Genomic DNA, 26,468 nt, shown 5'->3' on the forward strand with positions numbered 1-26,468 from the left:
GAGTGGCTTGTAACTTTTTCTTCGATTGCTTCAGGGTGTTTCTCTCCAGCCTCCTTGTAAACAGCCCGAGGGCAGAGGCCGTGTCATCTCCTTCATGTTTAATTTCCCTGTGGTACCTAGGACTGTGCTTCCTACAGGCTTGTCATCAGCGTGGGGTGAGAGGGCTGGTGGGTTAGAGGAGCAGCCAGAGGGTGGTCAGGAGAGTGGACTGGGGGTCCAGCCTCCCCTGAAAGGATCCACATGCTACCGCAGACCCAAGAAACTGGTCTGGCAAAGGCTTAGGGATCCTGAAGCAACAGCCCCTTGGAGAGTAAGGTGGACTCTGCCCCAAGGATTCTTACAATTTCCAGAACAGAAGCATAAAGCAGCAAGTTCAACACAAATTGAAGGTGGTGGCTCAGTGGCAGAGCACTTGCTTGGGGGGTGGTGGTGGTTAAAGACCTGGGTTCCACCCTCTCAACACAGCAAAAAGAGAACAAAAAGTCATGATCCTGGGTGATTCAAAGAATGGAGGCCAGAGCCCTGGGAGAGACACGGGGAGCTCTGGGCGGCAGACTCGGTGCCCAGTGTTACGGGAACACGCTTCTTCTCCTGCCAGTACTCAGCTCTGTTTCTTTTTACGTCACCCCTTCAGGACAGGAAACGTGGCTGCTGGCAGCCTCCATCTAGAGATCTCTACAGAAAGACAACTTTCTTTATTCTAGGATCATTCACTGATTGACCTGGTTTGAGTTTTGTGTCAGTTGCATCACGGGGGCCAAGGGGATTGGATACTGTCATCAGTCAAGAGTGAGCCTTGTGTTCACCCGTGTAGCCATAGCTTATTATTTACATACAAAGAAGAGTGGTGGGAAGGGGAAAGGGAAGGAAGAAGGGATAGGAAGCTTGCTAGGCAAACAAAAACAAAGGGCAAGAGACTATGGGCAGGAGGCTCACTGAGGCTAAGCATCTGCCATCATCCCCATTTCCTCAATTCAGCAGACTGTGATGAGGGCTGGAATGTGCCACTGTGTCCTCCAGGCCTGGCACCAGGCCTGGCACCTATGAAATTCCTTCCTCCTCCCTGTTCCTGTTTTTGTTTTTTTAACCAGGTTTCATGTAGCTCAAGCTGGCTTTCAACTTGCATTGTAGTTGAAGATGACCCCCTCCTGCCTTTAACTCCCAAGGGCTGGGATTAAAGGCATGTACCTGCCTCCATGACAGGAGGATATGCTTGTTATGTTTCAAATATGAATACTGTGTGCCTTTTTTTTTTTTTGTGGTGCCAGCAGTTGAACACAGGACCATGTACTTGCTGGGCATCTTACAACACAGTTACATTGGTTGAATGAATGCATGGCTCACATCCAACCAGTGCCCAGTGCACAGGCCACTGACTAGCTTCATTTACTTAATCATTCACAAATACGTATCGAACCACAACTTAACAGGTAGCATTGTCCCAGGCATGAGATGATTGACAGCAAAAATACAAGTGGTCGACCGGGCATTGGTGGCGCACGCCTTTAATCCCAGCACTCGGGAGGCAGAGGCAAGCGGATCTCTGTGAGTTCGAGGCCAGCCTGGTCTCCAGAGCGAATGCCAGGATAGGCTCCAAAGCTATACAGAGAAATCCTGTCTGGGAAAAAAAAATACAAGTGGTTACTTTGTCCCTGGGCAGGACAATCTGAGATCCTGGTAAGGGTGGCAGGTGGGGGATGGGGGTGGGGGTCTCTGAAATGGGCACTGGCATCCTGTACTCACAGGTATGTGGGTGTGCTTGGGTATGATTGAGGCTGGATGGTCCCTTTTGGCGCATTAGGTCTCTGTGCCATGAGCCCTCCCTCCCCCCACCTGCTCCATATATGACTGATGAGAACACAGGTTCGAAGAACTCGGAGCGGTTTTCAACAAGCCTACATCCCCTTTGCTCCCTGATCAGCTCTTTCTGCTCTTCCAAGGCTATGTCCCTGCACTATGTCCAAGTGCCCTGGCCCCTGGCTTGGCTGGGACCCGAGAACTACCTACAGGAATTCTCGCCGCCTCTCCTTTGCTCTCTAGCTCTCCTCGGGTCTTTGTTCCTCATCCAGGACCCACTTTCAGTCACTGCCTCGAAGCTTGTGACCTTCATTCTTCCCTCTGCCTCCAGATCGTCAGGCTTCAGAGCTCTGTCCTGAGCTGGCTTTCTGACCCTAAGAAGCCAACTGAGATCTCTCTCATACACCCAGCCAGACACCTGGAAGTTAAGGGCTCATTTGTTCAAAGTCATTGTCTTTTTCTAATAGGATTACAAAGGCCAAGAGGGCAAAGATGGTAGTAGGTGCTGGGAAATTCCTTAGAGTCCATCATTGCCTGGAATGTGTTCCTCCAAGTGCTCCAAGAAGTTAAGTGGATTTGAACGCAGGACTAGTGTGGTCATAGGAGGCCTGCAATCATATCCCATGGGACAGGAGGGAACCCAGGTCCTGAAAGACATGGTGGTTGGGCATTCCAGTCCCCTCTCTGGGCTTCAATTTTCTCATTTATCAAATGAAAGGGGTCTGGAGCAGCCTTTTCTAACTGGTGTGGACCTCTTTTGTACCCCCCCCCCCCGTTTCTCTGTGTAATAGCTCTGGCTGTCCTGGAACTCACAGAGACCCACCTGCCTCTGCCTCCTGAGTGCAGGGATTAAAAATGTGCACCATCACCAGGCTCTTTTGGTCCTTCCATTTGACATTTATCATCTCAACTTCAGTCTGACTGGGATTGAGCTGGTATGCCAGCTGGGAACAAGAGAAAGATACTGTCCCATTGGGAGCCCATGGCAGCCAGAAGTTTTGAGCCATATCCCAGTCCTATGGTTAGGAAGCATTTATAAAAACAAGCAATATTATCTCTCTTTTCTGCTTCTAGGCCCTTTCCCTACCCCCTTGCTATGGCCACTGTCGTTTGCTGCTGTCTTCCCTGGAGTGAAATTTCAAACAATACCTTATGCAGCCTATGGTTTGTGATGACCATAAATAGGTAACAGGGCTTGCTATGCAAGCATGAGGACCTGAGTTCAATTTCCTGTGTCCGTGGGTAGGTGGGTGGAGCCAGGTGTTGCTGTGCACCTAGAACCCTGGCCTTTGTGGGGCAGAGATAGAAGGATCTCTGGGGCCTGTTGGTTGCCAGCCTAGCTGGTTCCATGAGAGACTCTGTCTCAAGGGAATAAAGCAGAGAGCAGTAAAGCAGGATACTGGCCTCCAAACATGGTATATGGGCTCATGACCTGTATACATGACATGTGCATACATCATAATTTATGGGATGTAGCTCACACACACACACGTATACACACACAGACACACACACACACACACACACACACACACACACACACGTATACACACACAGACTTGCACTCACGCAAAGATACTCAACCTTCAAGGTAGATTGGGTGGGTGTGGATCAAATCCAGAATATTTCTCTATTCCAAAACTAGGGGTCATTTGTGTTCATCACAAAATATCACACTTAGGAGGGTTATAAATAACAGGTTATTTGGTCCTGGATTTGGAAGCTGCAGAGTCAAAGATCAAGGCGTCAACAGCTTCGGTGTCTGGTACCACTCATCCCTCCCACACAGCCATCTTCTCACTATTACCTCATAGGTTGGAAGTTTGCGGGAGGGGCACTCAGTTAGCTCAGGTTGGCCTTGAATTCCAGTATGTAGCCAAAGATGACCATGAATGGGTCCCCCTACTCCCACCTCCTGATTGCTGCTGGTGGGTCACAGGCATACAGACCATGCCTGCTTTATGTGGTGCTGAGGATTGAACCCAGGGTTTTGTGTGTGCTAGGCAAGCTCTCTACCAACAGAGCTACATCCCAGCCCGGCCCTGCCCTGCCCTGCCCTACCCTAGGGAGTCTTTTATAAGGGCATGAATCCTATTAATTAGTGTTATTACCCTTATAACCTCAGCACTTCCCAGAGGCCCACACCCTAACACCATCACCCCCAGGGTTAAGATTTCAAAATAGATACTTGGGGAGGGATGTAAATAGACTGTAGAAGAAAGGAGGCCAGGTCAAAGGTGGAGGAGCCAGTGATAGGAAGTTTAGCTGTGGCAGCCACCAGACGGTACATGTGCATCTTGCAGGAGAGGACCCCTACACACAGACAGACAGACAGACAGACAGACAGACAGACACACACACACACACACACACACACACACACACACACAGACAGGGTATAAATGTTAAAATGTAATAAAAAATTAAAGAAAAAGAAAACATATTCTTAAAAAGAAAAGAAAGCTAGGTGAGTGGTGTTTTGAGCAACTTCTCCCCTGAGCACACTGCCCTGCTTGAGGTACTGATCGAGGCTGCTGACCCGAGTTTGGGGTTACTAAAAAAGCTAAAAGTCAACAGGGAACATTCTAGACAGGGAGCAGTCAGAAGTTCTCCCGACAGGCTTCTTCAGATCCCCAATGGTTCTTAAGTTGTCATATGCAGGGAAAGGCCCAGCTCCCTACACCCAGAAGCAGCAACTGGAGGCAGGGTTTTTTTTTTTTTTTTTTTGATTTTTCGAGACAGGGTTTCTCTGTGGCTTTGGAGGCTGTCCTGGAACTAGCTCTTGTAGACCAGGCTGGTCTCGAACTCACAGAGATCCGCCTGCCTCTGCCTCCCAAGTGCTGGGATTAAAGGTGTGCGTCACCAACGCCTGGCAGAGGCAGGGTTTAAGCTCTCTCCTGAACAGAGTTTGCAAGAAAAGTTCCACCAAGTCAAAGAGGCCTAAAGTTGTCACCGGAGGTCTTTACCTGAGGCCCCAGTAGGGCCTCACTTGGACTCAAGACTGAGTCCATGGCTAAGGAGTACACCCAAGGCACGACAAAGCCTGAAACCCAGCTTCCACAGGATACAAGTGATCCACTGTGAATGTAACTGCTTATCAAAACAGTCTTGACAGTCTTTATAGGAAAACTTAAAAACATTCCCTGTAGCACATCATCCACAAAGTCCAGCATACAGTGGAACACCCATGTATCTGATATGTAATAAAACTAAGTAGACATGGTGGCTGGAGAGCTGGCTCAGCTGTTAGGAGCACTTGCTGCCCTTCCAGAAGACCCAGGTTTGGTTCCCAGCACCCACATCAGACAACTCACAACCACACATAACTCCAGCCCTAAGGGACCTAGGGTCCTCTTCTGGTAACCTTAGGCACTGCATATGTACATACATATGAGTGCATACATACATACATACATACATACATACATACACACATACGTACACTCAGGTACACACACATACACATTAAATAAAGAAGTCTAGAACAATTAGTCAACATTGTCCACAAAAAAATGACCAGATAATGCAGGCATCAGGCTCACCGATAACTCAGATGCAGGGGGAAAATCAAAAGGACATTATTTCAAGGAAAATTATAATAAAACCATAGAATGAGGACAACTATGGTTTATTAGGAGGTTAGAGGGGGCTCTGAAAATCTGACTTTTTTTTCTGTAATATGAATTATCAGGGGGGAAAACAGTTCAAAGGCCTTGAGACTGGAAGCAACTAAACAGGGACATAAATAAATTGGGCACAGTAAGAAATTAATGAGGTGTCATAGGGTTTCTATTGCTGTGAAGAGACACCATGACCACAGCAACTCTTATAAAGGAAAACATTTAATTGTGGTGGCTCGCTTACAGTTCAGAGGTTTAGTCCATTAATATCATGGCAGAATCAAGGCAGCATGACGGCAGACATGGTGCTGGAGAAGGAGCTGAGAGTTTTATATCTTGCAGGTAACAGGAAGCAGCCCGAGACACTAGGTGTTGCTGGTGTTCAAATTCTGCTCTGGTTCAGGTCCTGAGACGGGAAGGGGCCTTGGCACAAGGAAGAAAACCATGGGTTGGATTGCTCTCAAGTGAACCCAAATAGCTCGAGCCATCTTTATTTATACTTAAACTGAGTTTTTCTTACATGAACAGATTTATTATTGGCTCCTGTTTTTGACCTTTTAAGAAATACTGGTGTGCTATCTGGTCATTTTAAGGAATACATTGTAATCATTATGAAAGCCTTCATTGTTCCCCTTTATGTTTCCCCAAATATACCTTCTTACCCCTACATAACCTTATTCTAGACATAGAGTTCAGCATTTTTTGCAGGTTTAACTCAATATGGAACCAGACACATCCTGCTCTTGCAGCACTATTCAGCTGACAGCTACTTGAATTTACAAAGTTTAAAAAGCAATAGACATGGGTATAATGCTTTAAGGACAACTGTGCTCAAATCCAGACAACTCTTTCCTGTCTGCAAGATATGCTTTTATACAGTTCCCTTTTCTACAACAGGGTCCCATGTCTCAGTCTCTCTGTAAAGGCAGACTTTGATAAGACACTCTTTTCCCAGCCCCCTATACCACACTTTCCCCACCATTATAAGCTCCTGGGTATGGTGAAGATGGATCTGTCCATCCCACATTTAGTATTGTATTTTTTCCTCCTGGACCATACCAGATCCTACCATTGAATCTATGCTTGGTGTCCAGGGAACTTACTCTCGACAGTTGGCACTCTATGTGTTCTTGAGGCTTTCCCCCCATTCTGTGTATGCATGCCTTACTCTCCTTCCCAGAACTGTGAGACATGGTTCATGTTCCAAGTGTTGTTTCCTCATATGTGCCTAACTGTCTCTATGGAGTCAGAAAAGCTCCCAGGATTAGGAGTTGTAGTTAGTAATTCCAGATAAGAGAGTTGGGAAGCATTAGCCCCCTGCTGATTCTAAGGGGAAAATATTCAAGAAAGGACAGAATTTCCAGGGAAAATTACAGCTGTTGCATGTGTGACTGACAAAGTAAAACTAAAAACCACCTAAAGAGTCAACAATATAATGAGAGAGAAAACAGCCTGCAAGCTGCATGAGTTCAGCAAAGTCCTGCCTTGTTCAGCCTTGAGGTTGACTGGTCCTTGCCAAGTGAGAGACTGTCTTCCATGAGCTTTGCCTCTGGGGACCCATTGGACAGGTATTCATATGCTGATCCAAGACTAGTTTGCGATGCGACAGGGTGTGGCTTGAGCACATATGAGACCTCAAAGCCCATCCCCACAGTGACACACTTCCTTGAACAATGCCACACCCACTCCAACAAAGCCACACCTCTTAATAGTGCCACTCCCTTTGGGGTCATTTTCTTTCAGGCCGCCACAAAAAGGAAATAGGACAATTATAAAAATGCTATAGTGACAGTTCTTTAAAACATAGGATTATTTATTTCTAGAATGTTCCAGCAGTTGTCATCAGGTAACACTGAAGAAAATGAAGCCACAGATAAAGGGCACAGGTGTATGGGGCACTGGATGTTCTCTGGATTGTAGAGTTGGGTAGAGCCCTGAGTCCTGCTTCCACATGGTGATGGGACTGAACAGGAATGAGCTATGCCACCTTTGAATACAGGGGCATAGCAGTGTGCCCCTCATCCTGCCTTGAACTGTGACAGAGCCGAGTGATTTAACACACGAGACAAGTGCAGACGGTGGTCAGTGCCTGAAGACCTTAGCAATCCTCAAGCCCAAGGTTATGATGATTTCCTGTCCTGTATTTCCTTCCAGAACCTGATGTCTTCCTCATCTTCAGCCAGGGGATGCAGGGCTGTCTGGAGGCCCAGGGTGTGCAGGTCCGAGTCACCCCAGTCTGCAATGCCAGTCTCCCAGCTCAACGCTGGAAGTGGGTCTCCCGGAACCGACTCTTCAACCTGGGTGTCATGCAGTGCCTGGGGACAGGCTGGCCAGTGGCCAACACCACAGTTTCCCTGGGCATGTACGAATGTGACCGAGAGACCCTGAGTCTTCGCTGGCACTGTCGTACACTAGGAGACCAGTTGTCCCTGCTCCTGGGGGCCCGTGCTAGCAATGCATCTAAGCCTGGCACCCTTGAGCGTGGTGACCAGACCCACAGCGGCCAATGGAACATCTATGGCAGTGAAGAGGACCTGTGTGCTCGGCCCTACTATGGTGAGGGGCTACTTGCTGGCAAGAGGTGCCAAAGGGACAGGGTTATGTTAGCAAGGCCTTTGACTGCTGTGGATCCTTGGCAGTCACTGTTTAATAGGAAGAAGTTTTAAATAATTAGGAAAATTAACTTCAAAGGGTTTAATTTGATTTTTTTTTTTTTTTTTTGAGACAGGGTTTCTCTGTGGCTTTTGGAGGCTGTCCTGGAACTAGCTCTTGTAGACCAGGCTGGTCTTGAACTCACAGAGATTCACCTGCCTCTGCCTCCAGCGTGCTGGGATTAAAGGCGTGTGCCACCAATGCCCGGCGTTAATTTGATTTTTTTTTTAATTCAAACTTGATGCTGGGGAGATGACTCAGTAAAATGCTTGTCATATAAGTCTGAAGAACTGGGTTCAATTCCCAGAGTCTGCATAAAAGAAGTCACATGTAGGGTGACATGCTTATCTCAGCACTGGGAAAGCTACACAGGAGGATCCCGAGGTCCAGGCTTAGTCAGCCTCTCTAATTATATGCCCCACACTAATAAGAGACCCTGTCATAGAACCCAAGGTGGTGTGCACGCTTTAATCCCAGCACTCGGGAGACAGGCAGGAGGGTCTCTGTGAGTTCAAAGCCACCCTGGTCTACAGAGTGAGTGCAAGAGCTACACAGAAAAACCCTGCTCAAACCCTTACTGTCCCCCCAAAGTGGATAGCTCATAGATGTAAACATTGAAAAGAAGATTATGTAGAGGATAGCTGATTTCTTAGGAGCGAAGATGCAGCTTTTTCTTCTTCCTCTGAAATGTGAATTGTCAGCTGGTGAAGACAGTGCAAAGGCCTTGAGACTGGAAACAACCAAACAGGCCCATGGAAGTTGATGCTGACTGCTACCTCCACATGCACTTGAGTGCCTGTGAATACATGCTTGCATATGTATAAACACCCATGCATTAGTGTGCACACACATAAAATTCAAAATTAGAGATCAGCAGGGTGGCTGAGAGGGTAAAGTTTCCTGTTGCCTGAAACCTACATGGTGAAAGTAGAGAAATAATTTCTCAGAGTTGTCCTATAGAACACCCCACACACACACACACACAATAATTGAATAAAATGTAACAAAAATTTAAAGAGTAGAAAGTAAAAATAATGAAAATTTCAAAATTAGTTTGCACCATCCCATAAAGTGACAGAGGACACGCAAGGCAAGGGTTCCCCTTGTGCCCCGGGAAAATGGCATTATGACAGGAAGTGGCTATGGATACTAATCTGATTCTTCTGGAAAAGGGCTAACACCATAAAGAGGATTGTGCCAAGCCTGGTGGAGTATGTTAAGCCCAGCTAAAGGCCTTAGAGAATGCAGACTATTAAGACATGGAAGCATTTAAGGCAGGCATCAAGGCTCAGGCTTACACTCTCAGCACTGGGGCCGTGGGAGCAGCAGGACTAAGGCCAGCCTTGACTACACAGTGCATTGAAGGCCAACCTGGGCTGTGTCTCAAAGAGAGGAGGTGAAGGAAGAGAGCTGCAAGCATTTTGAACTGAGAGGAGATAGGAGAAGGGGCCAAGAGAGCCACCCTAAGCTGCATTTCTGTAGACAGTAGAAACATGGCATTGGGGCAGCGATGGCTCTATGGGTGCACATACCTGTCACCAAACTTGACAACTTGAGTTCAATCCCTGGGACTCACATAGTGGAAGGAGAGAGAGAACCAACTCCCCCGTAAGTTGTCCTTTGAGTTTTATTTGCTGTGTGTGTTCCCTGCCCCCTAAATAAAATGCAATCAACTTTTTAAAACTCCTGACAGCATATTAGAATAATTAAAAGAATTCAAGATTAATACTGCTTATAAAGACTTCAAAAATGAATACCTTAAAGTTAAATGGTGCCCCAACCATCCATTCACTCTCCGGAGGAACCCCATGGCAACGCCACCCAGGTTTTACAGGTGCTTAATGGGGGCCTTGGTCACAAGACCTTGTGACCAGATCCATCTTTGAAATGCTTTCCCAGAAAGACACCTGTGTTCCAAGATAGAACTTTAGGGGCAGCCTGGAGTTATCTTCTAGGAGCAGCCTGGAGCTTCAGTTGGCTGTGGCATTGGAGGGGTTGGGAAGTCCTTTTCTCACCTAATGGGGGTGTGCAGTAGGCCTGTTCCATGTTCCTCAGCTGTCCCAATAACAAGAGTTTCTCTCTTTAAAGCCATTGTCGGTTGCCTCCCACCCCCAGACTCTTCAGGACCCTGCCAACTCCCGGATTCCCAATCCCCTGGGTTATAGTGGCTTTTCCCTTGGGGTGGGGCAGGCAGCCTGTGGGGGTCTAGGCACCAAGACTTGGCTCTCTTCCCTGTAGAGGTCTACACCATCCAGGGAAACTCCCACGGGAAGCCATGTACCATCCCCTTCAAATACGACAACCAGTGGTTCCATGGCTGCACCAGCACTGGCCGGGAAGACGGGCATCTATGGTGTGCCACTACCCAGGACTATGGCAAAGATGAGCGCTGGGGATTCTGCCCCATCAAGAGTGAGAAGCAGACAGGGTGGGAGAGCCCCGGAGGGAGGCTGGTGATGACGAGCAGGGACCTGGGGTTGGGGGCCAGACAGACTCAGAGGGCTGAAGAGCTTTCTCCGGAAGTCCCTGTTATGTGATGTGTTAGCCTGTGTGGGAATTGGGGAGGGACCTATGGCCCATCTGTGGTGGTGGCAGGTAACGACTGTGAGACATTCTGGGACAAAGACCAGCTGACTGACAGCTGCTACCAGTTTAACTTCCAATCCACGCTGTCCTGGAGGGAGGCCTGGGCCAGCTGCGAGCAGCAGGGTGCGGACCTACTGAGCATCACTGAGATCCATGAGCAGACCTACATCAACGGTGAGGTGGAGGCAGCCCCCTGCTGCTCAGCCCACCCCTGCTGCGGGTGGGGGACACCAGCAGTCTGAGATCAGCCCCTCCTCCCACCTCCCGGCAGGACCCTATACTCTTCTGATTTGGGAGGGTACATGTGAAGAGAGAGTGGTAGGGGCGAGGACAGGGATTTCTTAGTGACCGCTCTTTTCAGGACTCCTCACGGGCTACAGCTCTACGCTGTGGATTGGCCTTAATGACTTGGACACCAGTGGAGGCTGGCAGTGGTCAGATAACTCACCCCTCAAGTACCTCAACTGGGAGAGTGGTGAGACATGGGGACACCCCCCCAAACACCCCGGCCCCATGGCTTCCTTCCACCCTGTGATAGAGGTGGGAAGCCTGGTTTTCCAACCCCCCCCCCCAATGTCAGAATGTGCCCCAGTGCCTTGATGTGAAGTGGGAACTTCCAGCCCAGCACCCTTCTCAGTCAGATGAGTCCTGGCCTACTCTAGGGCTTAGACCCAATTTTGGTCTCTATTCTCAGCTTTTAGATACACACAGCTGCATCTGTGTACCCAGGGCCTACCCAGGGAGGTGCAGGCTAAAGTATACATTGCTGATTAGGGGTTTTAGGATGGTGTGAGCACAAGCAAGAAAGCAGGGTGACTCAAGGTGGAATGGACAAAGATCTAGGGGGGGGTGCTTCTCTGGCTAATGCAGACGTCACAGGGAGTGAAAGGGACAGACACCCTGAAGAGCGCTGGGTGGGTGGGTGGTGACACAGTATGAGCTTCCCTTTCCTGGGGTGCTGGCACCCTGCCTGTCCCACAGATCAGCCAGACAACCCAGGTGAGGAGAACTGTGGCGTGATCCGCACAGAGTCCTCAGGTGGCTGGCAGAACCATGATTGCAGCATCGCCCTGCCCTATGTTTGCAAGAAGAAGCCCAACGCCACAGCAGAGCCCATCCAGCCAGGTAAGCCAGGTCACAGAGTGCCAAGGCCATCAGGGCCACAGCCCAGTTCAGCCTTTGTTGTTCTCTACAGACACAAGTGACTCTGATTCTCTCTCATAATTATTCAGCTAGTCTGGAAAAATTGGAATGTGCCATTAATTCTTTGGGTGAACATTTTGTTGGGAACCGTGCTAAAGGCTGGCAATGTTCACCAGGCCCTGTGGAGACCACGGTCTGCTGGAGGTCACGGGCATCTTAATAGTTAGAATATGGTGAGCTATGGGCTACAAAATATGTAATAAATGCAAGAGGAGAGAGAGAGTGAGCTTCTGAGAGTTGAGAGGGTTTTCACGAATATGATCTTGGACTTGAAATTTCCAGGTTGATAGTAAGTTTAAAAGTCAGAAGGAGGGCTGGGGTGGGGCAATAGCTCAGTTGAAGACCTGAGCTCAATCCAAAGCGCCCACATTAAAATAAAAAAGTCAGGTGTGGTGGGGGCAGCTATGATCCCAGTGCTGGAGAGGCAGACAGGAGGATCCCGTGGCTCACTGGCCTCCAGGCTAGCCTGCTTGTTAAGCTCCAGGCCAACAAGAGACTTGAAAAAAAAAATGGCGGATGACAGCTAAGGTTGTCTTCTGGCCTCCGCATGCACACATGTGCACCTGCACACACACACAAAGGCTGAGAGAGGTGTGGGAGGGCAGCAGTTTTGGCAGTGGGAACTGCCGATAGGAGGAGTGGATGCACTGTACTTTAGAGGGAACCAGACACTAGCCCAGCAGCACCTGGAAGCCTGTTAGCAGAGCAAACTAGGTGGCCCAGCCCCAGATGAGCTGAATTAGAACCTGCATTTAACATGACACCCTCCTCCCCCGGGTGATTCCAAAGCAGGGTGTTTGACTGAGTGCAGAAAGGCAGGTTGCAGCCAGTCTCTGGAGTCTGAGTGGGGCTGGGTAGCCCATGGGAAGCTTCTGTGGGCTTTTAAGCCAGGGAGTGTCTTGCTCGAATGTGTGATTCAAAGAGATAAACCCTGAGGGCGATGGAGCCAGGGGTGATGGGCAGGACCTACTTTGGGGACTGTCCCCTCTGGCATGTGGCCTTGGACATGCAGCTGGGTCTCTTTGATGTAGAATCCTCACTTGCAAATTGAGAATGGATGCAATTCCTTCTTGCAAGGTTGTTGTAAAGCTGAAACCCCAGCCTGCCCTGGCTGGCCCGGGGAGTGTCTCTATGACTGGCATTTGCCAATGCTAAGCTGGAGGGGCTACGCTATACCCATCTTGTGTAGCTGTGGGCTGCTAAAGTAGGGATTTTGACAAAGAAAATATAGTATGCCCACGGAAACCTCCACAGAGGGGGGGAGGAGACCCCGAGAGCGGAGCCCCATCTAGACACTAGGACTTCAACACCAGGCTGTGGCTTAGTTAGATTTGCAGCCCCCGGATGTTTGCAGGAGGCCTAGTCTAAGCAGGAGGATAAATTCTGTGTTCTGGCCAGTTTCATTATAAAGGACAATGTCATTTCCAAAGCAGGGACCACATTTCCTGAGGACCCTTCTTCCCTTCAGGCCCCTGGGACTTGAATAGTTACTAAAATCTGTTCCGGGCTGCAGTCTAGAGTCTTAACCCATTGGCTAACAAAAGATGATTGACACACAGAGCAGGCCTGTTGCCTTTCTCAACCTACCCACTCTGAGGAGTCTGTAGCAAGAAGCGTGGTGGGAGCACCTGCGGTTGACCCAGATGGAGCTGGTCTCAGTGTTCTAATCTGGAGCAATGCATAGGAGGGGCTCACTCTTGCCCAGACACAATCCTGCCCGAGCCTGACTTTGTGGGTGGTTGGATGACATTTAGTTTTCTTTTGCCAAGACTCAAGTGAGGACTTGCTTGCCTCAACTGCCCTCAGACCCATTCCCTGGTGGACAAACCCAAAAAGCACCTCTGTGGGTGCAGGAGAGGGCCTTCAGAAGCGAGAGGAGGTCTAAAGAGGAAAGGAGCTGGGGAGGGATCCTAGTGAAGGGATGTGACGATCTGCCAGACTTGATGTGCCCCGTGGTGTTCCTGACTGCTCACCCCACCTCTGGTCAGATAGGGCCCCCTTATTCATTTTTCTTTTACCCAAGACTACCCAGGCCAGCTGAGAGGGGGTGCTCCATAAATGCTGTTTGATGGAGGTTCCATTTAATAAGCGAGGAGGCTTTGAGATAAGTTTGATTCTCTTAGCAGGAAACCCTATTTACATACGGTACTGGCTTAGGACGCTAGTGTGACCCATCACCTACCCATCTCAGTCAGAGAGGGCCTGTCCTGTCGTGGATGGACTCTGCCCCTAGGCTTCCAGGAGCCATGGAGGATTTTTAAGTATCTTACGGTTATTGTCATGGGGAAGGCAGCTGTGAAACAGGTTGGGGAGGGTGTGTGTGTGCGACACCCACAGGGTTCTGTCTGAGCACATCCATGTGACTGTCTCCATAGACAGGTGGACCAATGTCAAGGTGGAGTGTGACCCCAGCTGGCAGCCCTTCCAGGGCCACTGCTACCGCCTGCAGGCTGAGAAGCGCAGCTGGCAGGAGTCTAAAAGGGCATGTCTACGGGGTGGGGGTGACCTGCTTAGCATCCACAGTATGGCCGAACTGGAGTTCATCACCAAACAGATCAAGCAAGGTGAGGGGTGGCCTGGCCACTGTGCGGGGTGGAGGGGAGCGGAAGGTGGGGGCAGCAGAGGCCAGGGGAGGGCAGGGTCTGTGTGTCCAATCCCTTCCTTCCCAGGTAGTGCAGAGAATGTTCTTTCTTTCATTGCTGGCCTGAGGCTGATCTCAGTGTCCTCTCTCTCCTGCTCTCCTCCCCTGCCATTCCTCAGAGGTGGAGGAGCTGTGGATCGGCCTCAATGATTTGAAACTGCAGATGAATTTTGAGTGGTCTGATGGGAGTCTCGTGAGCTTTACCCACTGGCACCCCTTCGAGCCCAACAACTTCCGTGACAGCCTGGAGGACTGTGTCACCATCTGGGGGCCGGTGAGACTCTCCTTCCTCACAATAGCACCCGCCCCCCGCCCGCCCCCACATTCCAGGTGCCCTCTCCTCAGCTGAAAAACAAGTGTCCTACTACTAGCGGCCTGTGTACACCAAGCCCCTTTCTTCCACAGGAATGGCTGTTAGGGTTTGAATCCTACCTTCACCTGCAGGGTTGGAAGAGAATTCTCCAGAAGCCTTAGGCAAATTGGCAGGCCCATTCTTGGTCTCCTGCCAGATATTGCTACCAGTAGGTGGCACCAGAATCTACACAATGGCGAGGCTGAGAGAACAAGGACATTCTGCCAGTCCTTGCTCTCCAGGTCCTTTCTCAGCTCAGGGTTCTGTTTTCTCAAGAAATTATGGCATGGTGTATTGCTTGCCATGCCTTGATTCAGATTCGGGGTGGATGGGAGAAGGAATTGAGGAAGGATTTTGACAAAGAGCCTGAGTCCTGAGCATAGATTGTCATCAGATGCAGCCTTAGAGCTAGGCAGCAGATCCAATTGCATTAAGGCATTATGTTTAAAAAGTGGATTATTTGGTGAGTGTCTCCTATGTGCCAGGCATCTCCTGAGTGCTGGGATACATAGATGCCGTGCTGTCAGTGGAGTGTAAAGGCAGGCTCAGTCCTGACTGGGAGCATGGGATACTGAGGAGGGCTCAGGTGTTCTTCACCATCTGAGTTCAGGTCTGGGCACACCAGCTTTATTTGCTCTTCAGTAGTCCCAAGGGTAAGACACATGTGTTGGGGGATATTTTATCACACTGTGAACCCCAAGATTGTGTTAATTAAATAAAATCAACCTTGGGTCAAGAGATGGAGCCAGCAACTAACTAGTTGACAGGAAGTATCCAAAGAGGGTATGAGGGAGTCAGGAAAACGGATAGAGAAACACATAGGAAGTAGTAGGGAGGGACCTTGAGTTTGGCAGGCCTTTTAGGTTTGGGGCAGCGGAAGAGAAGCTCTCTCTTCTGAGAAGTTGGCTAAGGAGGAAGGTCAGCTGGTTGCTCCTCATCTTCTCTGAGCCAGCAGGTTTTCACCCCAGCACCTGACTCCCGAGTCTTTATTGGTAAAATCATGAGATTGAGATTTAGTTTAAAAACAGCTCTCATGGACTCAGTTTCCACAGTTCAATTACCTAAATTTACCCACAAACCAAAGTAATTAAAGGGAGAATTTCAGAAACAGTTCAGAAGCACTCTAACTTTTTTAAAATTTATTTTTTCATGCATGGGTGTTTTACCTACATGTATGTCTGCATTCCATGCCTGGCACCTGTGGAGGTCAGAAGACAGCACTGAATCCACCAGGAACTGGAGTTATAGATGGTTATGAGCTGTCATGTGGGTGCTGGGATTTGAACCCAGGACCTCTGGAAGATCAGCCAGTGCTCTTAACCTCTGGGCCATCTCTCTGGCCCCTCAACAACTTGTTCTTTCATCTATCTATGAGACCTACTGAATTAACTGCTCCCTCCATTGGACAACCTGGGACAGAGAGAAGTTAGGCTAGTTGCTAGAAATCACACAGCAAGCTAGAGACAGGTTCCGGTCTAGGAACAGGGCTGGCTGGAAGATTTGTGGGGAGGGAGAGACTTGGGGGTGAGGCTTCCCTATCATGTGTCCTAGGAAGGACGCTGGAATGACAGTCCTTGTAACCAGTCCTTGCCATCCATCTGCAAGAAGGCAGGCCGGCTGAGCCAGGGTGCTGCTGAGGAGGATCACGGCTGCCGGAAGGTGAGGGTGTTTTTGGAATTGCCCAAAGTGGGGTCAGCCCCAGGGACTCCAAGGGGCTCTCAGGGTAGGCAGGGAGAGACAGAAGAAACTCTGCAGCCTTCCCCAGCATCCTCCTGTCCTCTGATTTCCCTACTGCCCCTTCCTGGGGGAGTGGCATTGGGGAGGGGGGAGTGGAGTGGGCCTATGGGGGGAAGCAGAGGGCCCCACCTTACCTCTGAGACTCCATAAGGAAACTACTTCCTACAACAGCCAATGGTTATGCCTGTTCTAGTCACTGTAGGGGTCGTCTGTGCAGGGGCTGCCTCTGTGCGCCCCAGTCCTCTCTCTGACAACAGAGTGTGTTTGGCTGGCTGTCTCCTCTGGAGGAGAGAGGCCACTTGGTGGGAATGGCCTTCTCCCTCCTTATCCTTTAGCTCACCGGGGTCCAGCAGAGTTTTGGGGAAATGAGGGGGGCTGTGAGTTGTGAAGAAGGGTGGGTGGGTGATGGGTCTCCCCCACCCTGTTTTGCCATCGCTGTTTGGCAGCGGTGTGAGTGCAGTGATGTGGAGGAGGCTGCTCACAAGGCACCCTTTGTGGCGTGTGTGCAGCGGCTTCTTGGAGTTTTCCTTCGGATTAAACTCCTTCCACAAGCCCAGCCCCAACTGAGCCTTTCCTCAAAGGCACGGCGATCACACTTGCTGCAGCAGGGGGGAAAGAAGGCTGGCAGGGGTCCAGCTTAGGAGTCTGGGGGTCAGCGAGCTCAGGGCGTGGCTCTGTCCTGCTGTGAGGGAGGTGGAGCAGTTGACTGGAGGCCAGCCTGGAATGTATGTGTGTGGACACCGTCTCTAGGGGCAATGCTGGGATAGCTAGGGGTCTTTGGCTAGCCCCTGCTTGGCATCTGGGTACCTCCCTGGCACATGATACACAGGAGTCTATCCTGACTGCTGCCACTGCTCTGGAACTGCAGCTGTACCTGAGGTGGCCACTTCTCTCTTTGGTGAAGGTCTGCCTCTGCCTCCCTCCCACCCCAGACACACCCTACCACACCCCAGTCTGCAGATTCCTAACGCAGCAGCCCCCTCCCCATCCTGTCTGTCGTCTCTACATAGCTTTTCAGCCTTGGTGTCCAAGCCAGCTGCTCTTGTCCATTGATACTGATTATTTTATTATCTTATTTCTCATGACTGTGTTTGTGTCTATCATATCAGTGCGTGGCGTGCACATTTCGTAATGTCCATGTAGAGGCCAGAGGACAACTTTTGGGGTCAGTTTTCTCCTCACACCGTGAGATCTGTGGGTTGAACTCAGGTCATTGTAGTAAAGGCCTTTACCCTTTGAGCCATCTTGCCAGCACCTGGTAATTTTTATGTGTTTATTTTTATGAACACGTATGTGTGCACATGTGCTTATGTGTGTGTATGCATGCACACCTGTATCTGTGTTCATGTCGGGTATAAAGATCAACCTCAGGAGATTGGCCCCCTTGATTTGAGCCTGGGGCTCCCCAGTAGGTTAGGTTTGCTCACCAGTAGACCCTCAAGAGTCTGCCTGCTTCCTCCGCCTCAACGCTGAGACTAAGAGCACATGTCACCGCATGTGCTTTTCTTTACATGAGTTTTGGGGATCTGAACTCAGGTCTACATGCTTGCATAGTAAGCACTTCACCAACTAAGCCAGCTCCCCAACCCCTGATTGTTTTTGTTTGCCCTTTTTCAGTACTGAGGATTGAACCCAAGGCCCCACATATGCTAGAAATGTGTTCTTACCACTGAGCTGTATGGCCAGCTCCTGTATTTATTGATTTAAAAGCTGCTTATTTCTCAAAGCCACACCAGGTCTTAGGCAGGTCCATCAGCTATGTGCAGCTGCACCTCCACCCTGGTCCAACAGTTGTTGGTCATGGTAAGGAGAACTGAGAGTAATCATATGCAGCACAGACTACAGGCACTGCTCTCTGGAGACAAATTAGTCCCCTCTGTCCTGCGTACATCCAGCAATATCCTAATGTCACTCCTGATCAAGCATTGGCAGGTAAGGGTGGAATATTCCTACCATAGACACCCTTCTTTCCTCTTTCTCGAGCCAGGGTTGGACGTGGCATAGCCCATCCTGCTACTGGCTGGGAGAGGACCAAGTGACCTACAGTGATGCCCGGCGGCTGTGTACTGATCATGGCTCTCAGCTGGTCACCATCACCAACAGGTATAGAGGATGGACAGAAGTCCTGGCCAGCCCTCTCCCATGATCTGGTCTAATGGGATGCTGTCCTGGTAGCTTGCCCAGAGGGACCAGAGTCCTTTGAGTCTCAGTGTGCTTTAGAATCTATGATATCTTGTTCCAAGAAAGAGTTGTGTGACTAGGTGACCTCAGGGTGGAGTAGGAGAGGGTGGGTGCAGGTTTGGGCTGGATGCCCAAGAAATAAAAGCATGGGCAGAAGAGGGAGCCCGGTTACACTGTGAGCACTCAGGCATCCCCGTTTTCCAGGGTACATTATTGACCACACACAGTACCTGAGCTGGGGTAGGGTGTCTGGCCTTTGGTCCAGGACTTGAGTGAAGCTCCTAGAAAGTGACCCACCTGACTGGCTTGTTTCTGAAGATTTGAGCAGGCCTTCGTCAGCAGCCTCATCTATAACTGGGAGGGCGAGTACTTCTGGACAGCCCTTCAAGACCTCAACGGCACAGGCTCCTTCCGTTGGCTCAGTGGGGACGAAGTCACATACACCCATTGGAACCGAGACCAGCCTGGTGAGCCATTAACGCCGTCTGACTGGCTTGAAGCAGGGGCTCTGGTAGATCCACAGCTGTGTCAGGACTTAGTGCAAGGCCTTCCCAGTAAGCTGTTCCTTTGTACTGCATGACCGGTTATCCCTGGAGCCTATGGGTCTGCTCAGGACCCTTGGCACTGCTGTTTGCTAGCTGAGCCTCCTCTGAGTCTCAGTTTCTTCATCTTCAAATGGGGATGATAGTACATTCCTTATAGAGTTGGTGGGAGGTATACATAGATATTTTACTTATGGAAAGGGACTTAACCTATGTAACATGCACACAATAGTGAACATATACAGACACTTGATATCTGTACAAATTTCACATTCATTGCCTTTTTTTAAGAGAAAGGGTCTCACTATGTAACTCAGGCTGGCCCTGCAGCAATCCTCCTGCCTTAGCCCCTGAATACTGGGATTATAGTTGTGTGCTGGTACAGCCAGCTTCAGTATCATTCTTAACCTTCCTATAACCTAATGGGGTGCATAATGAGATAGGCTCAGAAAGGCTAATTGTCCCCTACACAGCAAGTAACCGTGGAACTATGGAGCTAGGACTCTGCCTCATGTGTTCCCCTAATTTGAATCCCTGTGGAGACAAGCTCTTTCTCCTTCTCAGGGTACAGACGCGGGGGTTGTGTGGCTTTGGCCACCGGCAGTGCCATGGGACTATGGGAGGTGAAGAACTGTACATCATTCCGGGCTCGCTACATCTGCCGACAGAGCCTGGGCACACCAGTGACACCAGAGTTGCCCGGGCCAGACCCCACACCCAGCCTCACTGGCTCCTGTCCCCAGGGCTGGGCCTCAGACCCCAAACTTCGACACTGCTATAAGGTGGGATACCCTAATTGGCATGGTGGGGGGGCAGAGGGAGGACAAGAACACTGAGGCAGCTCAGCTGGGGACCATCCTGACCCTGAGGTTCCAGTCTAGACCGCAGACTAGAGTAATCGCTGATGAAGAATTTGTCAGTAGGTTTTGAGGCCCGACATGTAGTAGGTACTCAATATATGGGAAGAGTTGAAGGAGCCAGACCCCAGCATGATCTTCAGAATTCCCCGGGAAACCTGATAAAAAGAGACTCTGCTAGTAAAGCATGTGCAAGGCTCTGGGCTCTCTCCCTAGTGCCTCTTCTGGCTGCCATGCAGAGGTTTGGATTTGGAAGGTCCGGGTATGGCCTGGTGATTTGCCAAGCGTGGGCACTGCCAATGTCCTTTGTTGTTTGAGATTTTTGTATTTGCTTTTAAGACAGGGTCTTGCTCTGTAGCCCAGGCTAGCCTCTAGCTCTTGGCAATCCTGCTTCAGCCTCTCAAGTGCTGATACAGGCATAAGCCACTCTGCCCAGCTTTTCACGTGTAGCCTAGGATGGCCTCAAACTCTCTATGTAGTTGTGAATAACCTTGAATTTATGACCTTTGCCTCCATTTCCCAAGTATTAGGTTTGAGCATGAGCCATGATGCCTGGCTTCTGAGGCCTTTTATTACATACAGAAACTAAGGTCCAAGCAGGGGTGGGGGTGGAGGGAATGTGTCCTCACAGTCAATGGTGGCCCTGCTTGGATTAGAGCCTAACTCCTGGTCTGAGGATGAGGTACAGCTCTTGCAAGGAGCTGATGGTGTCACTGGCCTCCGTGAGATAGGATTGTCTTTAGCTATCGCTGCCTGGTAAAGCCACAGCACCTACTGCTGTCATGAGGAGGTGGCAGGTGCCATTTGGCCCATGGCCCCAGCTTGGACAGGTGTTTGCTCCTACAGGTGTTCAGTTCAGAGCGGCTGCAGGAGAAGAAGAGTTGGGTCCAGGCCCTGGGGGTCTGCCGGGAGTTGGGGGCCCAGCTGCTGAGTCTGGCCAGCTATGAGGAGGAGCATTTTGTCGCCAACATGCTCAACAAGATCTTTGGGTACTGAATGGGTGTGCTGGCCTGCACTTGGGTGGGGACAGACTTGGTTGCCGGAGTCTTGGCTCTGTCAGGCTTGGGGTGAGAAGATGGGCAGATTGATGGTGCCCTCAAAGGGCCCAGCCGAGGCTTGGAAAGACCTGTATTTGTCAGTAATGCTACAACCATCTTGTTTCCTTCAAGTTGCCATGGTCTCCTGAAACCTTGGGTAAATGCACAGGGTGACCCACTCATAAGAGACCCTATTGCTAACCAGTATCCCAGAGCCTGTGTCTCTCAGACACAGTTCTCATTGCAGACCTATCCCCTGCCCCAGCAATGTTTCCTAAGACCCCGCCCTCTCAATAAACCACCCTGAGAGACAGAAGGAGAAAAGCTGAAACCACTCAGGCAAGAGATGAGGAGTGTGCCCAGATCCCATCTTTGTCCTGTAGGCTTGGAGCAATGAAATTTATGGCACAAAGCATTGTAATCATTTACTATCAGTGGGAAAAAAAAAAGAAAAAAAATGTGGACCCAGGCTTCCCAAGATCTAAATTTCAGGGGTTATCTCCTCCCAGCAGTGAGATTTACCACTTGACTAGTAATTACAGCAGCCCGTGTTGGCCACTTTTCGCAGCCTATCACGTGTGGGCTCTTCACGTCCCTTGGCACCCTGTTCATCATATATTCTCGTGCTCAGCTTGTCCCGATGAGTTGGGCTGTTTGCCCATTGTCACATGGGTCCTTGATGAATCGAGATTTGAATCCAGGCTTTTTGAGCTCCAGATCCTCTGGTTTCTCCTACCATCCCTCCCATATGCTCATCAACTTTCTAACCTCCGGCTGGCCAGGGTACCCCAGAAGGAGGTCAAGGGCCAGAGAGGCAGGCTACTGTTTTTTGACTTAAGCAAGGCACCTGGGAACTTTCCAAAAACAGAACGAAAAATCCCACAGTGCTTTGGTGCATCTGTCCACAGCGCTGACTGAGAGGTTTCTGGCACCGGAGACTGCCCAGAAGAAAGCTGGTGGTGGCGGGCACTATCTTTGGGTCCAGCTCTCATCTCCCCTCTCCCTCTGTCCCTATCCAAGTGAGTCAGAGCCTGAGAACCACGAGCAGCACTGGTTTTGGATTGGCCTGAACCGCCGAGACCCTAGAGAGGGTCAGAACTGGCGCTGGAGCGATGGTCTAGGGGTGAGGAGCCCTGGAGGAGGCAGGCTGGGGAGGTGGGTAGGGCTTGGTTGTGGGTGGGCACCCACTGGAGCATGGCAGGGCCTGGCATGGGAAGGGATTTTGCCAGTGTGGGTTGGTTACAAGTAATCGGGTGACTGACTGGATGCTCACCCTACTTGCAGGCCTCGGCTCAGGCCGAGCTTCTTGTTTACCTGTTATACATCCCTCTTTCTTCTTTATCTTGCTTTCCAGTTTTCCTACCACAATTTTGACCGGAGCCGTCATGATGATGATGACATCCGCGGCTGTGCAGTGCTGGACCTGGCCTCCCTGCAGTGGGTGGCCATGCAGTGCCAGACACAGCTTGACTGGATCTGCAAGATCCCTAGAGGTTGGAGGTGGTAGGAAGTGGGGTGGCTGGGGCAAGTGCTTGGAAGCCAGGGATTTGGGGGATCCGGCCCCCATCTCCCTTGACATTTTTTGGCTCTGTTGTTCTGCAGGTGTGGATGTACAGGAACCAGACGCAGGTCCACAAGGTGAGGCTCCCCAGGCTACCTGATCCCTGCTTTGGCCCAAGAAGGTCAAGGGTTCCACCCTAAGGGGCACTAAATTAGCTAGCACTGGACACCGCTGCCCTGCTTTCTGTGGTGTGGAAGGAGGGCCCAGCCAAGGGCCTATCCCGGGTTCGTCTTTGCAAGCCACGTGCTGCAAGTTCTGGCTTTGTGCAAGCCCAGAGCTTTCCAGGGCCTGTATGGTGGCCTGGCGTGTGCTCCCACCCCTGTGCTGCTCCCACAGGCCGGCTGGGGTGGCTGCGCTTCCAGGAGGCAGAGTACAAGTTCTTTGAACACCACTCGTCGTGGACACAGGCACAGCGCATCTGCACGTGGTTCCAGGCAGAGCTGACCTCCGTTCACAGTCAGGCAGAGCTGGACTTCCTGGGGCAAAACCTGCAGAAGGTGGGCATGAGAGGCAGCAAGTGGTTATGGGCTCGGAAAGAGCCAAGGTTGAAGACGGGGCAGCTACTAACCCTTGCCTGCCTGCCTCCTTCCCCAGTTCTCCTCGGGCCAGGAGCAGCACTGGTGGATAGGCCTGCACACCTCGGAGAATGACGGACGCTTCAGGTGGGAGCTCTAGTGGGCAGCAGGTGTGAGGGGGGCACGTGTGTGAGTGGCTAGCTGTGTCCCCAAGCTAGAGGTGTCTGGGCTGACCAGACAGAGACAGATAGACCTGCCTTTGAATTCAACTCTGCTCCTCACTGGCTGCATGGCCTTGAACAAGTAAGTGACATGTTTCTGGCCTTTGTTTTCTTATCTGAAGGTGGCAATTGTGACGCCTGCCTCCAGGGATTCTTGTGAAGATTAGAAATAGCAAATTAAGGGGTCAGGGATGTAGCTGAGTGGTATAATGCTTGCCTAGCATTCTTGTGACCCTGGGATTGATTCCCGGATTACAAAGCAAAACAAATATTCCAAAACACCGATTTTTATTTCTATAAATAAATAAATAAATAAAATGTTATTATTTAATTTAGGTACTTATTTATTTTGAGACAGGGTCTCATGGTATAGCCATGGTTACCTCTGTAGACCAGGCTGGCCTTGAACTCACAGAGATCTCCTTGCTTCTCCTTCCCAAGGGTTGGAATTAAAGGTGTGCGCCACCACATCCAGCTTTATTTTATTTTTAAAGGCTAATTGTCACTGTACTGAAGTATTCTTTTAATTATTTTTACTTTTTAAAAGATTTTTAAATTTATGAATGTGTATGTGTTTCTATATGTGTGTGTGTACATGTGTGTGCTGGTACCGACAAAGTCCAAAAGATCTCCTGGAGTTATAGGTGATTGTGAGCCATCCATGTGTGTGCTGGGAACTGAACTGTAGTCCTCTGGAAGAGCGGTACACACTCTAAGCAGCTCAGCCCCCTCTCCAGCCCTCCAATGATGATCACTTTTAGGCTAGTTTCTAAATAGGTATAAATTTTTACAAAAAGCAAAGGCCATGATTTGCTCAAGAATACCATTGCTCACATACCACTTAGCTTATTGTACAGCTTGTACCAGTTTGCGAAGTTTCAGATGACAAAATGCTAAGCTATCAAATCTGCTGTTGTCCACCTAGTTGTGGCTTACTGCTCTGGGGACTCTGGGGGTATGTGGTGTTGACAGGTCACCGTGCCACTACCACTTCTCAAAGTCAGATCCACTAAAATAGCACATCCATGTCCTTAAGATGCAAGACCTAGCAAAAGGCCACTGGATGTCACAGTGTTCTGTTTGATCAATAACAATTTAAAGCCTTACTACAGCATCCAGCAAGCACCAGGTGCTACATAATGGTGGCACTTTCCCATTATACCTGGTGTCACATTATGAACAAAACTGGCTAGGACATGAACAAAGCAAATGCTGGGCTACAGGGGACTCTAGTCAGTACCTGCCTTATATGAATTAGGGAGCCTGAGGCAGAAAGACTAGGCGTCAGTGGAGATTTGGGCACTTCTTTTCGGGAGGGTTTCCAGGCATCTGAGAGAGCCGAGTGCATGCTGGGAAGGGCTTTACTTGGAGGCTGTAGGTCTGGGGTCTCTGGGTGCACTGAGCTGTGTGCTCCTTCGTGCCTCTGTTCTATGGCCTCCAGTGCTGGATATGGAGGAGGCTGAATCTGACTTCTGTGATTCTGTAGGTGGGCAGATGGTTCTATTATAAACTTCATCTCCTGGGCACCGGGAAAACCTCGACCCATCGGCAAGGACAAGAAGTGTGTTTACATGACAGCCAGCCAAGGTGAGGATGAGGAGGACCAGAGGGTGTTGTCAGCATGAAGAAGAGGCTAAGGTTGGGGGTATCCAGGTAGGCCTAGGGGTGCCATTAGTCTCTTTGAGAGCAAATCCAAGAAGGGCTGTATCCCAGGAGCAATAGGTGCGTCCATGCCTCCAAGGGCAGAGGACTTGAGCTCAACCCATATTCTCAGAGCAAGAGTGCTGTCTGCCCTGTCCCGCCTTGCCCTGCCCCACCCTGCCCTATGATACCGGTTCTCTTCTCCCCTTCACAGAGGACTGGGGGGACCAGAGGTGCCATACAGCTTTGCCCTACATCTGTAAGCGCAGCAACAGCTCTGGAGAGACTCAGTCCCCAGACTTGCCACCTTCAGCCCTAGGAGGCTGCCCCACTGGCTGGAACCAGTTCCTTAACAAGGTAGGCAGTTGGGAGGAGACACCAAGAGAGCCAGGGTAGAGGGTGGGATCATGGGTGGGATGACTGAGCCTCAGGAGCCTTAGCTGTTTGGCAACTACAAAGTCATGCATGACCTCTTGTCTGACCCCCACCAATGTCTCTGTACCAATGAGACCAAGGCTCTTTGAGAGCAAGGCTCCTCAGAAAGTGGCTCAGTGTATAATACCTGATTCACCAGGGAACGAGGCTATCGAAATACTTCTGTGAGTTTTCTAGATCAGTAGTTGTCAAACCTTTTGATAATGAAATCTACTAATAAAACAAAATATTGAGCATTTATACCTAATCTGTATGTGTGTATATGATGTGTGTATACGTGTAAGAAGATACAAATAAAATTTATAGTTACTTTTACACTGAGACTGTCATCATATGGAGTCAAATATGCATAAGAACAGAACTGAGAGCCGGGCGGTGGTGGTGCACACCATTAATCCCAGCACTCAGGAGGCAGAGGCAGATGGATCTCTGTGAGTTCAAGGCAGTCTGGTCTACAGAGCAAGTTCCAGGACAGGCTCCAAAGCTACACAGAGAAACCCTATCTCAAAACAACAAAAACAGAACAAAACAAAACAAAACAAAACAAAGCCCAGAAACTGAAAACAGATAAAAATTAAAAGTAGTATTTTTTTTTTTTTTTTGGTTTTTCAAGACAAGGTTTCTCTGTGGCTTTGAAGGCTGTCCTGGAACTAGCTCTTGTACAGAGATCCACCTGCCTCTGCCTCCCAAGTGCTGGGATCAAAGGCGTGCGCCACCGCCACCACCACCCAGCAAAAATAGTATCTTTAAAAATTCTTTATTAGTGCAATAAAAATATGTTTGGGCCACACAACTAATCAATTATAATACTTAATATTTATATAATTTTAATAAGAACATATGATCACACATATTTCATTCTCTTGTTTTATAACATAAACAATTTTAAT

General features: G+C 49.8%; 1 protein-coding gene across 1 annotated transcript in view; it reads left to right on the forward strand.

Annotated features, from left to right (window-relative positions):
* Mrc2 (mannose receptor C type 2) overlaps positions 1-26,468 on the forward strand; it is a 57,130-nt gene that overhangs the window by 24,662 nt on the left and 6,000 nt on the right. The window contains exons 2-20 of the mRNA XM_027427860.2: positions 7,572-7,973; positions 10,308-10,481; positions 10,665-10,829; positions 11,017-11,130; positions 11,637-11,780; positions 14,234-14,422; positions 14,619-14,773; positions 16,403-16,510; positions 18,576-18,691; positions 19,088-19,236; positions 19,876-20,093; positions 21,015-21,157; positions 22,226-22,328; positions 22,560-22,698; positions 22,808-22,843; positions 23,103-23,263; positions 23,361-23,428; positions 24,989-25,089; positions 25,358-25,500. Coding sequence (XP_027283661.1) covers positions 7,572-7,973; positions 10,308-10,481; positions 10,665-10,829; positions 11,017-11,130; positions 11,637-11,780; positions 14,234-14,422; positions 14,619-14,773; positions 16,403-16,510; positions 18,576-18,691; positions 19,088-19,236; positions 19,876-20,093; positions 21,015-21,157; positions 22,226-22,328; positions 22,560-22,698; positions 22,808-22,843; positions 23,103-23,263; positions 23,361-23,428; positions 24,989-25,089; positions 25,358-25,500 — 2,828 coding nt within the window. The remainder of the gene's footprint in view (positions 1-7,571; positions 7,974-10,307; positions 10,482-10,664; positions 10,830-11,016; positions 11,131-11,636; positions 11,781-14,233; positions 14,423-14,618; positions 14,774-16,402; positions 16,511-18,575; positions 18,692-19,087; positions 19,237-19,875; positions 20,094-21,014; positions 21,158-22,225; positions 22,329-22,559; positions 22,699-22,807; positions 22,844-23,102; positions 23,264-23,360; positions 23,429-24,988; positions 25,090-25,357; positions 25,501-26,468) is intronic.

The sequence above is a fragment of the Cricetulus griseus genome, chromosome 7 (genome assembly GCF_003668045.3).
Source record: "Cricetulus griseus strain 17A/GY chromosome 7, alternate assembly CriGri-PICRH-1.0, whole genome shotgun sequence".
Taxonomy (NCBI): Eukaryota; Metazoa; Chordata; class Mammalia; order Rodentia; family Cricetidae; genus Cricetulus; species Cricetulus griseus.